Here is a 17,086-nt window from a genome sequence, read left to right on the forward strand (position 1 = left end):
TTTGCATTGGCTAGGTATTACTTAGGGGGTAGTTTGACTAGCAGCAGCAAATTAAATTACAGTTTGTTTACATCTCACAAAATATTTTAATTCATAATTAATCACAATGTTAGTGAATAGTGAGGTAGTTTTAATGTGTGTTCACCAACAAACAAATATTCAGTTAATGCATAAAATAGTTTATAACTAGAGAGAAACAAACTCAAATTCCACTCTCACATTCTCTAATTAACCTGCATTAGTTTGCCTTAGCTTCAATTTTAATTCACATTCCTGTGAAAACTCGTTCAGAATAAGTTTACTAAACAAATTATGCAGATGTCAGAATAAATTTCCAAACATTGCCTGAAACTTGAAATCAATAAAATATCTCAAGAGAAATGCCAGCCAGCTTTTTGCATTTGTAAAATATCTCATAATACGGCAGAAAGCTATTTCAGTTGTAAAATATCTCAAAAACATGCTCCTTGGCTAAATAACAAAATATATAAGCACCAGCCACTAGTTAAGAATTCAAAATCAACTTATGAATAGTTGATTGCTCAAAAGAGCAATCTGGAAGCAGTTAGAGTATACCAAAATAAAGTATATGTTGTTCTTTCGGCTTTTCATGGTTAGGGGTCACCACAGTGGAACTCCGGTCCATTAATGATTGGCAGGAGATTTTTACGGTGTCAGCTCAACGCCCAACCTTCAACAACAGCACGCCTATTTCACGCATGTGTTTCGAACGCCACTCGACCACGGGAAAGACATGCAGACTCCACACAGAAGGTGCTCCAGCCGAGAATCGAACGGAAAGAACCTCTTCCTGTGAGGCGACAATGCTACCGCTGCACCACCGCGGCTTTCCAACAAAATAAAATATGTGGCTCTTTTAAATCTTGAACACCCAGCAAAATCAGTCTACTGTATGTCCGAGCTTGCAATATGCCCAGTTTATATTTGACCATTTTCCTGATCAAAGAAATCCATCGAAGCATTACCTTGAATGTTTCACAGGGTCGGGTAACTTTTAAAATGTGTTATAAATACCAAAATACATCTTCAAAGTGTCAAAAACTTGAAAAACAAAGTTACACAACATAACACAAATAATTTGCTTAAAAAAAGATTTAAATAAGGCTTTTCTATAAATATTTTAGTAAAAGTAAGAAATTCATGGCAGATGAGCAACTCTCAATAATAATTCAGTCATGGCTCAACATAAGACAGAGTAGGCATGTAGAGGTAACATATGTAAAGGGTATTCCCATTTTGAATGACAGTACAGGGTAAACAGGCCAGCTTAACACCTTCTCTAAATCATTGTACAACCGAAAGTAGGATAAAACAAAAAAAATCATAATACCAAGTCACGACTGAAGAGAGACTTTACAAGCCACATCTGTCATCTAGCAAGCGTTGAGAAAAAACACAAAAATGTGGAGACAGCTATGCACTGTACAAACAGCATGAGGTCTAAAACGCAAAAGTAAAACCAAAAGAATAAATAAGCTAAATAAGGGATTTTAAAAAATAAAATTAGGTCAAACCCCAAAATCAGGTTAACCATAGTAAGAAAATAAAATAATAAATATAAAGTCTGCACAACTGTGCTGGAACTTAAACCACTTATACAGTTGGACTCATGAGTTGGACTCATCTTTCCTCCCAGTGGCTAGGCTCATGTACTAGTTCCTCACAACCTTTAACCTGACTATCTCTCTCCTAACTACTAGTCCCACCTTTCCCACCTCCTGTAACTATGTATATATGTACTGTCAGTAGATAGATTTATGTACAGCTGCATTACCTTCTTACTTTGTTACAAACTTTGTATACTGTTTAAAATGCGTTTTGTTAGCAAATGTTATGAAATGTATGCATTGTATAAATCATTGTGGAGCTTTTCTCCCTGGGCATCCAGTGAAAATGGGTACTCTTTGGCCTAGTGGACCTTCCCCATAGACAAATGCAAATACATGAGAACAAACAGAGAAAGCCCAGTGAAAAAGCAGGTGAAAGGCATTGAGCTCTGTAAAACAAGCCAGCTCGGAATAGCCAGATCATAGCTAGGGAATTATATAAAGCAAAACTATATCAGTAAAAAGCCATAGGAAAAAAACTAATAAAAAGAGTTTCCTAACATATCTTACTACGAAACTAAAATATACGCAATGGATCCATCAAAATGTTATTACACTATTACCAATTAGCAAAAAATTTAAATAAATCAAAATACTGTTTTGAGATCTGCCTATAAATGGACAAGATAAAAAGCCTAGGGTAAAAAATGGAAAAATAAATAAGTTACAGAATAAAAATATTGACAATAGTAAGAGTTGAAAAATTTATGAAAAATGGATAAAAGGTAAAAACAAATTCAAAGAACCAGTATGAGCTTATAACTAATAAGGGTGAGTAGAAGGGGCAGAGGGTCAAGGGAAAGAAAGGAAAATGTGGGGGGGTGAAATAAAAGTACAATTAAAATCCTAATGATTTACTCAAAAGGGAAATGGAGTGGCAAATTTGGCTACAAGCTAAGAAACCATCCAGACTGAACACTAATACCTCTATCAAGTGTATTTTAAACCTTAGAAAACTTAACCACCACAAGTTTTATTAGGTCCACTGTTATGCTCTTAAGAAAAGATGACCGCATGGATTTCAACTATGCATCAGACTACCACCACCTGTGGATATTGCTCAATTCAGCCTCAGGTATGGATTATTATGACTTACTAATTTCCACCATTTGTTCCTTAAGGTTTGTCTTTTTAGATCAAATATTGACCAACTGTTTTACTTGTCTGTTCTGGTTTTCACCCTTGTTAACCTGTGATTATTTATCAGTTATTACTTTTTAGCTGGTGCTTTTTTATAATTCATTAACTTGGTGCTTTATTGTGCTTATATATTTTTTAGTTTGCACATGAATGGATTGGGATTATTTATATTAGTCTAGTTTTTAACTTTTTTATTCAAGCTATGTTTTACAACTTGCCTCAGTCAGTGGTACTTTACCCCCTGCCCATCTACATTATTCAGCCCTGTACCCTCCTTCTTTGCTTGAGCAGCCATGCCTTGCCTGTACAACCTGTTTTAATTGTACTTTTACCCCATCACATTTTTCTTTCTTTCCTCCATACCCCCCACCATTTCTACTCACCCTTATTAGCTATAACATGCTCCATTATACCAGTTCTTTGACTTTTTACCTTTTATCCATTTTTCATAACTTTTTCTACTCCTACTCATCACTATTTTTATTCTATAATTTATTTTTTTTATTTTTCCATTTTTTTTTACACCAGGCTTTTTATCTTGGCCCCATCTATAAGTAATATTCCTTGCTGAAACCAGATTTCTCTCAAAATGTTCTTACGATCCATAACAGTTTTAGGTGGAATATAAATATTTGCAAGTGTAATCCTCTTCCCTTGATAGTAGCCCCTCAGTACTACAAATATAACATCATCTTTTTTAACCTCTTCTGTCACTATTGGAGCTCCTCTTGGAATTAATATAAATACTTCTCTTTTTCTTTGCCCCAGGTACTTCGTGGAATACCATCCTGAAAAAAATGTCTATCAAATTCACATGTTCAGTTATTTCCAAGTGTGTCTCCTGTATCACAGCTATTTGTACTGTATATTTTTCAATATAGTTGACTACTACTCCTTGTATATTTATATGTGAGACCATTTACACTTATTGACATTACAGAAAGCATTGTCTTAAAAAGCTGTTATTCCCACCTTTTAAGTACAACAGCTATTTTGTTAAATGCACACACTGTTTGGCAGACTGATCTTTTATACAGTTGTTTCTTGTCATATCTATTTGAGCCTATGTTGCATCATACAAAATTCTTTGTTTTATTAAAATCCAGCAAAAAAATGCTCCCAAATACCCCTAAAACATATTAAATTAATAACACACAAAACTATGTACATCTTCAAATATTGAAATTTTACCCTCCTAATAGGAACAAATGTTCCAATCATACAGCCACACTCACGGACTTGAGCTAATATACGAGAAAGTTTATCCATGCCAAGACATATGGTGCAGCCTGTGCTTCTACTAAGTACTGTCTGGTTTTGTCTTACCTTTACAGCTCTCTCAGCTGGGAAAACACTTGAATGCTTTCAGAGAACATTATCTACAAGCCATTTCTCTTTATCAGTTTTCTCCTACAGACTTGAGTACCAGACACAAAATTGGCAAGCATACATTTATTTACTAAAAAAAAGCCTTAAAATATTCAATATTCATTTTCATTTACTTGTTTTCTCTTAAAACTTATTATATCAAGCTAAGGGCTTTAGTTCAGTCATTCCTTTATGCAAGAATGAGAATATGCACATTCATTTTTCTTTCTCATGGTCTTTTAACCAGATTTTTCTCATTTTGTTAACACTGCAGTGCCTACATTTCTTAAAACTGAACAAGGAGAAAGACAGAAGGGAGAAAGAAAAAAACAGAAGCACCTATTTATATTAGTATCCCTAACGCACTTACAAATAATGGAGAAAATTTTACTTTATAGCATTGCAAAGAAAATCATGCACTATTAAAACAGTAGTATCCTAGCACAAAGTAGAGTGTATGCTTTAGAGTCCCCTATAAATTTAAAAGTCCAAAAAAGTCCAATATTTCCAGATTTTCTTGTTCTGTCATATTTCACAAATACTACTGTGGCTTTGTAATCTCACATTTGTCAATTTTCAAGTTACTGGGTTTATTCCTGTTTATCTCCATTTCCCAAATCTGGTCTCTGCTTCATTTCCAATGTACTCTCAATTCTTCTAGTCAACTCGTGTTTTTTTTTTTTTCTTCTCTCAAGCATTTTCCATTGAAGCATTGGAAAAGGTTTCACTGGCAGTCTCTCTGTGGTGTTTATTACCAGAACAGGAAGCAGAATATCCTTCTGTTTCACAGCTCACTTCTTGTTAGACAAACTTTGGTATTTCCTCCTTAGCATGTATTTCAACAAAAAATGATTTTGTCCCTCCAAGGAAAAATATTTTGGAGACAGCTGGGTACAGCAGTTTGAATCTCATGCCTGCTTCTTGACATTCCCTGAATAATGGAATAAATTTACTCCTCTTCTGCCTGGTGTACGAGTACTCATTTTCCACAAACACTCTGCTGTCTCCCACTTTTAGTACTTTGTCAACCTGCCATAGTTTTGCCAGAATCAACACCTTCTGCTGGTAAGATTGCATCTTTACTATTAAAGGTCTAGTTTGCTTTCCGATAGCCAGGTTTGGGGCATAACAATGTGCTCTTTGAATTAACAATTCCTGTTGTGGACTACCAGTTTGTTTGTGTCTTTTGGCTTTTCCCGGTTAGGGGTCGCCACAGTGGAACTCCGGTCCGCTAATGACTGGTAGTTGATTTTTACGTGCCAAGTTACCAGCCCTGATGCACAACCTTCAACGAAGGTACGCCAATTCACGCATGTCTCCACGCAGAAGACGCTCTAGCTGAGAATTGAACCGGACAGCTTCTTACTGTGAGGTGACAATGCTCCAGTTGCTTAGTTATGCTTTCATAAAATTACTAGTTTGTTCCTTCCAGCTTCTCTGGTATGGCACAAAATCTCAGGGTTTCCCCTATATGCTCTGTCTTCTAATTCTATTATTTTTTGAAACATTTCTTCTTGTGCACTTCATACTGAGCCAGCCTTTTCCATTGACTGCTGCATGTTCTTTTCTTATCTCTTTCATAAAACATGAACTTTTGTTCCTGCAGTACACCAGGCTAACCTTTTTCTTTCTCATACTACATCTCTCCTTCACTCTTCCTATTAGTATCTGTCTTATTTCTTCTCCTTTTACAGTACTAATCGACCTAGGTACATTCTATGTAAAATTGCTAATATGGTATTAACTGCTCATCGAAATGTGCTTCTCCTGAATCTATCTTGCATTCTGTGTGATGTTATGATTTTCTGATTTGTTACTTATAAACATTTGTAATATTTTGTAATGTACTTAGTATTTAGTGGAGCTTTTCTCCTCGGGCCTCTGCTGAAAATGGACATGTATCCAGCCAGACTAGCCCGGTCAACAAATGTAAAATAAATAAATAAATAAATAAAATATCGTTAAATAAGATGAAATTGTACACTACTCTATTAAATACATTAAACTATTAAGGCTGCTAGGAACACTATCCCTTATTCACTCCCCATAATTTCAAACTTTATTTTTCTATAAACTGCTTCCCACTGTAGCTTTACATTTTGCATTTCCCTCAGCAAAGAATGCTCAGAATTTTCTAGATTACTTGCTTGCACCTGCAGAGTAGTAATCAATGAACCTCTGTAAATTTCACTCAGAACAGAATGTACAAACTGCCTTCAGCTGCAGACTTACCTTCCACTGAACATTTGCTAATGCAGAAAACTAGCCAATATCTTTGCAGATGTAAGAAACTTAGCACTTTTCAAGGCTTTCATCATTCTGTCTAATTTTTTCAAGCCTACTTGCTTACAAAAAAAAAAACAAAACACTTGTTTATAGGGTAAGGCAAGGGCATTAATCTAGACATTCACCCTTGTTAAAATAAGGGAAAATACCTTCATCGTATGTGTCTAATTCACATGACCTAAATTTCATATGATCGAAATTCATTTGACTGAGACCAAATGACCTAAACTTCATTTGACCTAAAACTCATTTCACTGACAATGAGCAGTGGCAGTCTGAAGAGCACTGTAAGGCAAGTAAAAAGATATATGCCCTGTTCCCCACTGTAGTGTGACCCTGGAGTTAGAATATATAGTTGGGGGGGGTGTGGGGGGTGCTCCACAAAGTTGTTTTACTTAACAATATAAAATCAAACCACAGAATATATAATCAAAGTGGGGGGCTGCGCCCCCCCCCCATCTTCTTGGTTTAATGGAGCATCTAGTAATTTTGCTTTGACATGGTCTGGCAAGATTTGTTCCTTCAGCCAACCATGCATTCACAGAACAAACCCAGTGACAGCAACCCTGCAAGATGATTCAAAGGCATCAAAACCACACTGCAAAGTTCGTTTACCAACTTGGTTTGCAGAATACATTAAACTCCTGTAAATCTTTATTTTCTGCACAATCAGAAATAAACATTTTTTTTTGTTTAATTAGTTCCATAATATGCTGCTGGTACTTCAACATGTGAAAATGGCAATTTAAAGCAGTGACGGCAAGAGTTGCAGAGGTATATATCTTCTTACCCCATTTGTCTAAAGCCATAGAATCCCTGTCCAAAGAGGTAGGGTATTTGGCTGTATTAGCCTTAATACCTTTAGGTCCCTGGGAAATGGTCTCTGGGTCCACAGTAGGATTTTTAATGAGAAATTTGAGAGAGTCAGGTACTCTGTAGTACCGGTCAGGCTTTCTAGGAGCTGGAGAGTAAAGTATCAGGGGTAAGACTTGAGTCCATGAAGACATCATCTACAATATCCAGGACAGGGGGTATAGCTAAAGGCCTGTGCTGAGGTAAGTCTAAAAATTCCGAGTCTCTTTTTTGGACTGAGGGTATTCCTGTCATTCCCAGCAGAAATGCTCTCTTAGGGTATGCAAGGTTTCACCAAAAGAAAAGTCCTCTGGAGGGGAGGCAGACAGAATGGAATCCTCTGTATCTGAATCCTCATAAGTGGATAAGGGTATGTCCTGGTAATCAGAAGGGTCACAGTCATCAGACTTGTGGTCTGTAGAATCAGAAGGAAAATCAATTATTTGTCTTTTGGAGGGGGAAGGCTGGCTTCCCCTAATTAAAGTAACAAGGTCTTCAGCCATTCTAAGCATTTGTTTTTGAGGCATGGGAGCTTGAGAATGCGTTTTGGTTGTCTGTTTCCTAAGCGCAGTGCAAACTCTGGGCCTGAGAAATTCGGTAGTTTTAGTCAAAAACAAAGTAGTCTGTTTAATACGAACATCGGAAGGTCTGAATACACCCTCAGAAGCCTGCACAGCAGCTCTGGACCCATCCAAGATAGAGACATCCACAAGTTCCATAGTCGAAGAAGCATCGCGCGGCATACCGGACTCCGAATGGATCTCGGTAGAGGCCTGCGAATCCGTAGAAGCGGGTATCAGGGGCTGCAAAAGCACCCGAGTACCGGCTGACTGGCGACTAGCTTAACGGAAGCGTCGACACTTTTGGACTTATGAGGTCAGTCTCTGTCTTTATCCTTACTTTTTTTAGGAAGATTGGTAGTCGGATGGCTTAACGAAGCCATTTTGGAATACGGAGAATGAGAGCAAAAGAATTTAGCGACAAAGATTGCCCAACGACGAATAGTTCTGGCGTTGAACAAGGCACAAAGCTGACAGCGAGGAAAGTCGTAGTCTGGGCCTAAACAGGTGATGCAGTAAGAATGAAAATCTCTGAGAGGTATTTGCTTTCCACAGGCAAGACAATTGTTAACTTTTTCTGACATCGGTTAGAGCAAGAAAAAAGTATCCCCAACAGGGTACTTAGCTTTAGAAGACTTCAGGTTTAAAACTCAAAAAATGAAAATTTCAGATAGTTGACTAGCACTTGCGAACTGCTTCTGCTTCGGGCTCCCATATGGCAAGAAAAGCTGATGTAATGGCATCGGCTGCATGTTTTATGCCCCTGACGACCTGACGTCATGGAAGAGGCGACAGCATCCGAAGCAGAAATCCCAAGACTCTGGTATTCGGTCCGACTGAAGGCTACCTGCAGGCAGATAACCCAAGAGTGATGACTGCAACAGTGAAATACAAAGAACATCTAAACTCTTGTCAACATCTAATCAGATACAATAGAAGTTTAAAAAAAAAAAAAAAAAAAAAAGAAATCTGTGTCAGATATAGGGAATATTCTACATGAAGTTAAAAATCATTATAAAAGTCTTCATCAAGCACAAGAAATTATACAAATTTACAGCAACAAAATATGTGAATAAAGGACACTAAGCAAAATAAATGGTATCAAAGAAGTGACAAAATAAAATTACAAATTAATGTACCAAGAATTGATGGCATTATCCTAAAGTTATACAAGATATTTCCCTTTAAAATAATATAAATAATACCATAAATTGCTACTAGATATGAACATTAATATATCTCCTTCATGTAAACATTCATTAATAGCCCTAGTTCCAATACGGGAGGAGGATCTTGCATTCTGTTCCAATTACAGGCCAGTTTTACTTTTAAATTATAATATTTTAATCTCTATACATGTAAAAAGATTAAAAGACCAAATTGAATCTAATTGATCATAAATAAAATGCATATTACACGTAAACCCAAGTTAATATTAAAAGCATAGTAACTTTATTAGATTATGTTTATTTATTTACATTTGTATACTGGGCTAGTCTGACTAGGTCAGCAAAAACGAACCCCTTTCCAGTGAAGGCCCATGGAGAAAGGCTCTATTCATTAAAATGAGGACGCAAAAGAGAGAAAAAAATTACACTAATTTTCCTACTACACAAAGCAGCAGAATGCAACTGGTCCAAAATATCTGTAATCAAAAGAAACACAAGTAACCAAGAGAGGAAAAGACGGACCATATCTTCTTTAAGGTTTTAATAAAATTAAGTGCTTTGATTTCTATACTGATGTGATTTCATCAAAACAGCAATGCAAGCAACCACTCTCTATTTAAACCAAAAAAGCCATGGGGTATACTATACTTTTGCATGTTCTTGATCACATTTTATAATGTTACCAAAAATTCCTATATAGTTCTTGAACAATCACAAAAATTAACCCTCCCACTGTGTTAATAAAAAGGAGAAAGAAAAAAAAACAATACTTATAGTTTAGAAGCCCATTTCTTAAAAAGCAGTTAACTGTTATTTAATTCAGACTTGGCTTCTGAGCTGCATTCAACTGCAGCTGCCAAATTCTTTATTTTCTATTTGGTTATTCCAGTCACCTCTACATGATGACAAAACTATTTCAAGGATGCAAAAGACAAATTTCTTAACTTTTCTGCTTATCAGTATGTGTTTGAAAAGTAGATTTGTTTTATCCTTGTGCTTTATATTAAAATTATGTTGAAAATTCTGTCCCTGAGGTGGTTTAGTTTTAGCTACATAAAATACATCCCAAAATAAATAGCTTGTAATATAAACTACAACCCTGGTACGACGACTGAAAATGCCTATACAACTTACAGTTTTTGGGAACCCTGCCACAGTAATGTCTAGGCCTTTATTACTAAATCTACATTGCTTGTATGACCCACATTTAGCAATCTTGCCTTATTTCATACATACATCAGTACCTGTAACACATTGTTGTCTACTAAATATCTTAACATTGTTTCTTAAAAGTTGTGAAATTTTTTAGTCACAAAAATAGGCTCTTTACCCAAAATATTACTGATAGAATTTTCATTAACAACTGTGTCCTAATTCTTCACCAAAAGTTTCTTCATCTGTGGAAGTCTACTATAGTAAATTAGAAAATTAGTCTAACAACTTCAGAAAACATATCCTCATACTTCCCCATGGATAAACTTGTTCTAAAATTGTGCAAGCTAAAACTATCTAATTTGTTGAACATGCTTCATCTTTAGAGACTAACCTAGAAAACATAACAGCCTGTCCCCTCTATCAATCTGCATATAATGGTGGCTGGAAAAGTATAAAAGATTATTAGAATAAGTACGCTTTTTTGAATATACCAGGGGTTATCCTCCTACTCAAAGGACTGATTCTTAATTTTACATCTAGAAAGGTGGTGATGCTCCTACCCATTTGAAATTTCATGAAATGTGTTGTGTTGTTAACATATTCCATGAAATCATTAAAATCCTACACGCTAACCCCCCCACACACACACACACACACACACACATTATAAAAATGCCACCATGTGCCTCAAGCATGCTCTTAAACTTCTGTGGAGACAATCCAAAATTAATTTTCCCTCCACCACATCACAATATTAACATACACAGAGGTGCTTTTAAGTACCAATCGATACCCTCTTTTTTGAAATACTCTCCTATGAAAAACAAAATTACTTCATACTACAAAATCCATACAATTGCTCAACAGGGAAATTTCAACACTGGAAATGGTTCTATTTATACTTGTTGCATCAGAAAACTATTCTAAACCTTGTACATGTGGAATAAAAGAAAATAATTTACATACATCAGCAGTTATCAATAAATCACTATCCTTAAGTTTAAAGGTTAGCCATACTAAACTAAAAGTCATAAGTCATGGTGCCAAGACAACTCTCCAGTCTCACTCACATAAATCTAAAGATTATGAATAGCAGTTTGATTCACTTCTACAGGGAGAGCCCCACAAGCAAGTGATGTCTACAAGGCCACCACCAAAGCAATGAATGAATGTAGGCTGAACCTATGGCTGTGGTCTGCAGTCTTCCTCTTTTATCCTTAGACCTCTTCCAGAGTTTCAAAAGCAAAACCTAGGACTTCCCCTCTGGTGGTAGTTGTCCTGGCACAGCTTTTTCACTGCCAATTTTAACATGTGCTGGTAAGTCAGACTTACCATGCTTTCTCCGTCAACTATATACAATTAATTATTGTCACCTTCTACAGGCTGCAGTGTTATACTCTAACCCAAGCAAGAGATGCACTTGTGGGGGGGGGGGGTCCTGGTTACTTTTCAGAGGACTGCAACAACACTACACAAATGGTCTTAGCATTACAAACATCAGCTGTAGGTACTTTCTAATGATGTACACTAGGATGCAAAAGGAACCAGACAGTACAGAACACAGCCAATGAAAGCCGATAAAAGTGTATACAGCTATAGCCCAGAGGGATGGAAATCTGAATATAACACAGGCTTTGATTAGGAAGCTTGGCACAAGTGGAGCTAGGCAGAAAGGCAGACAAGTGTAGGGGCCAAGGCATGCTTGATTCTCCTGTGGGAGTTAGGGGCTTCCATACTCCTGAAGGAAATCAGGGTGGTGCAGTACCTCTTGTGGAGATGGGAGAGACCAGATCTTGTGTGCAGGTCTGCTTGAAAGGAATGCCCTTTGCTGTTCTTCATGGACAGCTCACTGCCATGGCAGATGAGCATATTAGGAGGAGGGAGAAAACTATAAAATGGTGAAACCATCCATGATGGCTGTCAGGCTGATGGCCCCTCTCAGATGAATCACAATCATTTAGAAATGAATGGTCTAACCAACAGAGGGTATGGTAGTCCAGAGGCAGCATGGCAAAGTGTCACAAAAAAATGACTGAATTCTTGTATCGCAACTACACAAGTAATTGAACATACTACAAACCAACCTTACTTGTGTTTTTGCTGAATTACTTGTGTTATTTGTGCTTCTCTGGCATTGATTGCTTTTCATTTCTTCTTTTTTTGTATTTCTCCCAGGTTGCGCCTGAAGTTAACAGGTATGATTGAATGAATACATAAAGCAAGCCACAGTGTCCACTGCAGAGGGAGTGCTCACCTCTGGGTAATGAGGCTTCAGAACAAAATGACTATGTCACTGAGAAAAAGGCACCAAGAACATGCAAGTAGTGCAGATGACAACTAGAAGTTAGGCTGACAGTTCTTTAATAAAGTAACAATTGTTCACTTTTTTTCTTTAGTTTTTTTAATACAGATTTTATTTTAAATGTTCAGCCACCTTTATTTGATTAACTACTTACCAGAAGTGACTTAAGAAACTTGTGTAAATAAACAACCTGGATGCAGCCCACTCGAAGTACTACTTTGCCATCCACTTTGGACATATCTCTGTAAGCGTCTCCTTCAGTGGCACCTGGATACAACAACACTCTAAAGCTGAACACTTCATCGCTTACTATGGACACTGCCTAAAAGTGCACAGAATGCTCTGTTAGAGTTTGCGATCATCACATTTACAAATGTATTACTTGTACTTAAGACTAATACTTCAAAAATCACTTTAATGCCCAGTTCAGTGTTTAGTTCTTGGCCATAGACTGATAGTGCCAAGGAATAAAAGCTCCACTACGACTACATGAAAACAATGCCCACACGCTGATCTATTTAAATACATTTCCTACGCACGCTCGCGTGCACACACACACACACACACACACACGCGTGTGCGGAAAAATATAAAGTACAGTTCAAGCACAGTCACGTGGTACAGAGATTCATTGGCAAGTACTAGGTTAGCTGCCCTTGTGACCCATTTTATTCCTAGCCAGTTTCCCTTTTTGTACTCAAATTAAAATATCCCATTTGGTTATGGATTGGCCTTACCTATATCATGGACAAAAATTTTATATCCCCACTAATGAGAATAACTGGGATCAAACAAAAACAGCAATTTGCAAGGTAGGTGAAAGTGCATTACAAAAAGCAACCAGCAACAGGGAAAAAAAAAAACAAAGGCCAGCACTTTCCAAACCCCCTAGTCCAACAATTTATTCTTTAGTCAGTTTAAAAAATATATATATATATATATATATATATATATATATATATATATATATATATATATATATCGGTTTCGGCAACAGCCTTCCTCAATATGGTAATAAAATTCAAATGTTTAGCAGTTACTTGTCACTTCCTTAGAGATTACATCACAATTCCTTGGACTCACAATTGAAGTCATATACTCATACAGAAATACAAAACAAACTAATATTCATTCACACCAAGAGAAACAAAAGCGTCTAGTTTCACAATCCAAAAACGTTCCCTTTCACTAAGCATGTTTTTTCCATCCTATGATCCCATATCCTGTAAATGAAAAGACTTTTTGGATAAATTCCTACATGGAAAAAAATGTCCTGTTTTAAAAAATGGGAATGTGTAGAGCATCAAAGCCTAGTTTTGGGCACACATGTTCAAACAGGATGGCATACATTTGTCAAGATCAGGGAAGAGAATTTTTTCCAGCAGATATTCTGCAATATTTGACAAATACTAGGCAGGATTTTTGCCAGGTCAAAAATTTGGCAGTTCACAGATCGCAACATTTAATGCATCTCTAACGGTTGACAATGCTAGGAGCATTAATAATAAAAGTTTTTTTTTAATTGAAAAATGTGATATGTTCCTATAAGATTGGTGGTGTTATTGTTTGTGAAACATGGTTAAAGAACATTGACTAGAAACCAGTTCTATCAGAGTATAAATGTTTTTACTGTAACAGACATTCTAACAAAAAATCAGGTGGAGGTGTTATGGATAGGGATTAAAGATAAATTATGAGACCTGTGATTATTACATGTTCAGTGATAACACCAATACTACAGACTGTGTTAACTGTGACGAAGACAACCCTTGAACATATAACAATTGTTGGAGTGTATAGACCACCAAACTTAAGTGCAGATGGCCTAGAAGAATACATACATTTCTTTCCTAAAACACAGGAGGGAGGAATAATATTAGCTGGGTACTTAAATTTACCAGAAACAGACTGGAATAATATTGATTCAACAATGTTAGTAAGGAAATTATTCACAACATATATTCAGGAACAATTGCTTCAAATTGTAAAAAAACTACCAGGGGACAGAATATACTAGATATTGTGTGTGTTCCTAAAGAAATTAATGTTACTTCAAGTCAAGTTTTACCACCGTTGATGTGCAGTGATCATGGGGTTATAAAGGTTAACTTGTTGCTAGATAACTCTGCAACCTGAAATCTAAACCAATGCACAGAAGGTTAATTACAGATTATACGGAAGAAAAACAGTCACTATGTAAAACTAACTGGAGTGAGGTGTTCAGTGGAAAAACTGCAGATGGAATGTGGAAAGTTTTGAAACAGAAATTGAGTGCAAAAAAATCAAAAATGCTTAACATCAGGATCTAGGCATACAACCATCAGGGGGTTATAGTTCCATAAGAACAAGATATCTGACTAAGGTGAGAGACAAAAAATATAAGAAATGGAAGAGAGGTCAAACTACAACTTTGAAAACTGAAATAAACAAGCTGGACAAACAGATTTAGTGTGAGACAATATCAAGAAAGAATTGAAAATTTATAAAAAGATATTGAGCATAATAGGAAACCTTTTATAGATGCATAAGATGTGGAAGGAGTAAAGACACAAATTGATAAAATGTGTGCAGATTCTAAAATTTATTTTCAGACACAACAGATTATAGATATATTTACAAAATCTTATCCAAAACAGTTTGGCCCCACAAAAGAGGTGATAAGTTGTCCTAGTGACATCCAGATAGCCCTAGATACTAGAATCAAATTAGATTATATTGAAAAAAAATGGCTAAACTGGATCCAAAAAAAGCACAGGGAGTAAACAGAATTAATAACAATGACCTTAGAACACTTCAGCAAGAACTTATGGTACCATTATATCTGTTATTCACTAGGTCATATAAATATGGGGAGATCCTCAAGACTGGGGACATGCAATTAAACCTGTCTTTAAGAGAAAGGGGAGTAGGACAGATTCAGTCTTACAGACCCTTAAGTCTACTTTCGTGTTGTAGAAAAATAATGGAGAAGGTAATATTGGATAAACTGTTGTCAGAACTGGATAGGTTGGGACGTGGAAATCATATATAAGCATATGCTGAAAACAGATCTATTACCACCTGTAACATGATGTTCTATAACATAACAGCTATGAATGAAAAATTGCACTGTGATGTAATTTATATAGATTTAACTTCAGAATTTGACAGGGTCATACATAAAACACTGATCAATAAATTAGTGCAACTAGGTAGTGATGTACTCTTGATAAGATGGATAGCTGCATGGCTTACAAATAGGACATTGCAAGTATCATACAGCAACTGGACAGGTGAAATCCTTGATTACAGTCAGGGTGTTCCACAGGGCTCTGTCCTAGGCCCTTACTTGATTAGATTGTATCTTTCAGACCTAACGTTTTCATATGAGGTGTTCTACAGTCTATATGCAGACGACCTGAAATTAGGTAAACTGATTACATGTGTTACAGATAAGGCATTGTCAGCAAAATACTGACTAAATGGACCATTTGGACAAAGGAGAATAACATGCCGATAAATACATCAAAAACTAAGCATATGACATTTGGGAGACAAATTGAAAGGTGAATAATTAATGCAGCATATCGTGACTGAAACTGTGGACTCGTTTAAGGACCTGGGTATACGGGTAGATTCAGCCACGACTTTTTCTAATCATATCAACCAATTGGTTAATGATAGTTATAAAACTATAGGCTATATAAACAGATTTATAAAGTCTAGGAAATCAAAAATGATTAAGTCATTGTTAGTTACATTAGACCCAAACCTAAGTATGGAATAACAATATGGAAACCCTATAAGAAAACAAGCATAAGTAAATTGGAAAGAGTACAGAGGAAATATACCAAGGGCATCCTTGGATGTGAACATTTTAGTTATTATGAAAGACTTGTACAGTTTCTCATACAGATACACAAGAGGAAATCTTATTCAGGTATATAGGGCATTTATTGACAACTACCTGTAGAAATGTTTGGAGTTATCAAAAAGTACTACAGAATCATTAGACAACCCACGTAGAAGATTCTATAGGAATGAGAAGTGTGCTAGTTGGTTATCTGACAGAATCGCTGATGCATGGAACAGACTACCAAATTACATTCAAGAAAGTACTAGTTTAGATAACAGCCTGGGCACTTATTATGGGAATAAGTGTTTTGGTATCTTGGCAAGCTAGAAGGGCATTAACGCCCGTGCTTGATATATTTGTATGTATGTATGTATCTTAATTTATTTTAATCTAATGTCACCAAGATGTCAAACCATGTGCGTTTTAAAAAAACGAGAATTCTTTCCAACATAGAAAGGAGTATCGTGAATTACAAGTAATAGCAGTTTTAATTTCATAAACACTATAGGAGCATTAGCTGATGTAAATTCTTTACTTCTGAAAATAACAGCAAATGCTGTATAGGTACCACAGAGGAAAAGACCGATTTAAAACATTGCCATCCAAAGCATTTGTACTTCAAGTACTACACATTCAACCCTCTTTTGTAATGACAAATAATTTCTTATAGTTTTACCACATCTATAAGAAAAAAAATATTTGCCAGGGAGAATGTCCAACAAATCATTGTCCATCTGTAAAATAAACTGATAACAGTGAACAATCTGGTGAAAAGAACTATTACAACCCCC

At 36.1% G+C, this 17,086-nt stretch overlaps 1 protein-coding gene across 1 annotated transcript in view; it reads right to left on the bottom strand.

Moving 5' to 3' along the window:
* Positions 1 to 17,086, bottom strand: part of VPS13C (vacuolar protein sorting 13 homolog C) — a 6,956,796-nt gene that overhangs the window by 3,915,094 nt on the left and 3,024,616 nt on the right. Inside the window, exon 34 of the mRNA XM_044076309.1 lies at positions 12,615 to 12,782. Within this exon, the coding sequence (XP_043932244.1) occupies positions 12,615 to 12,782 (168 nt within the window). The remainder of the gene's footprint in view (positions 1 to 12,614; positions 12,783 to 17,086) is intronic.

The sequence above is a fragment of the Protopterus annectens genome, chromosome 7.part0, assembly GCF_019279795.1.
Source record: "Protopterus annectens isolate FY-2018-M chromosome 7.part0, PAN1.0, whole genome shotgun sequence".
NCBI classification, from domain to species: Eukaryota; Metazoa; Chordata; order Ceratodontiformes; family Protopteridae; genus Protopterus; species Protopterus annectens.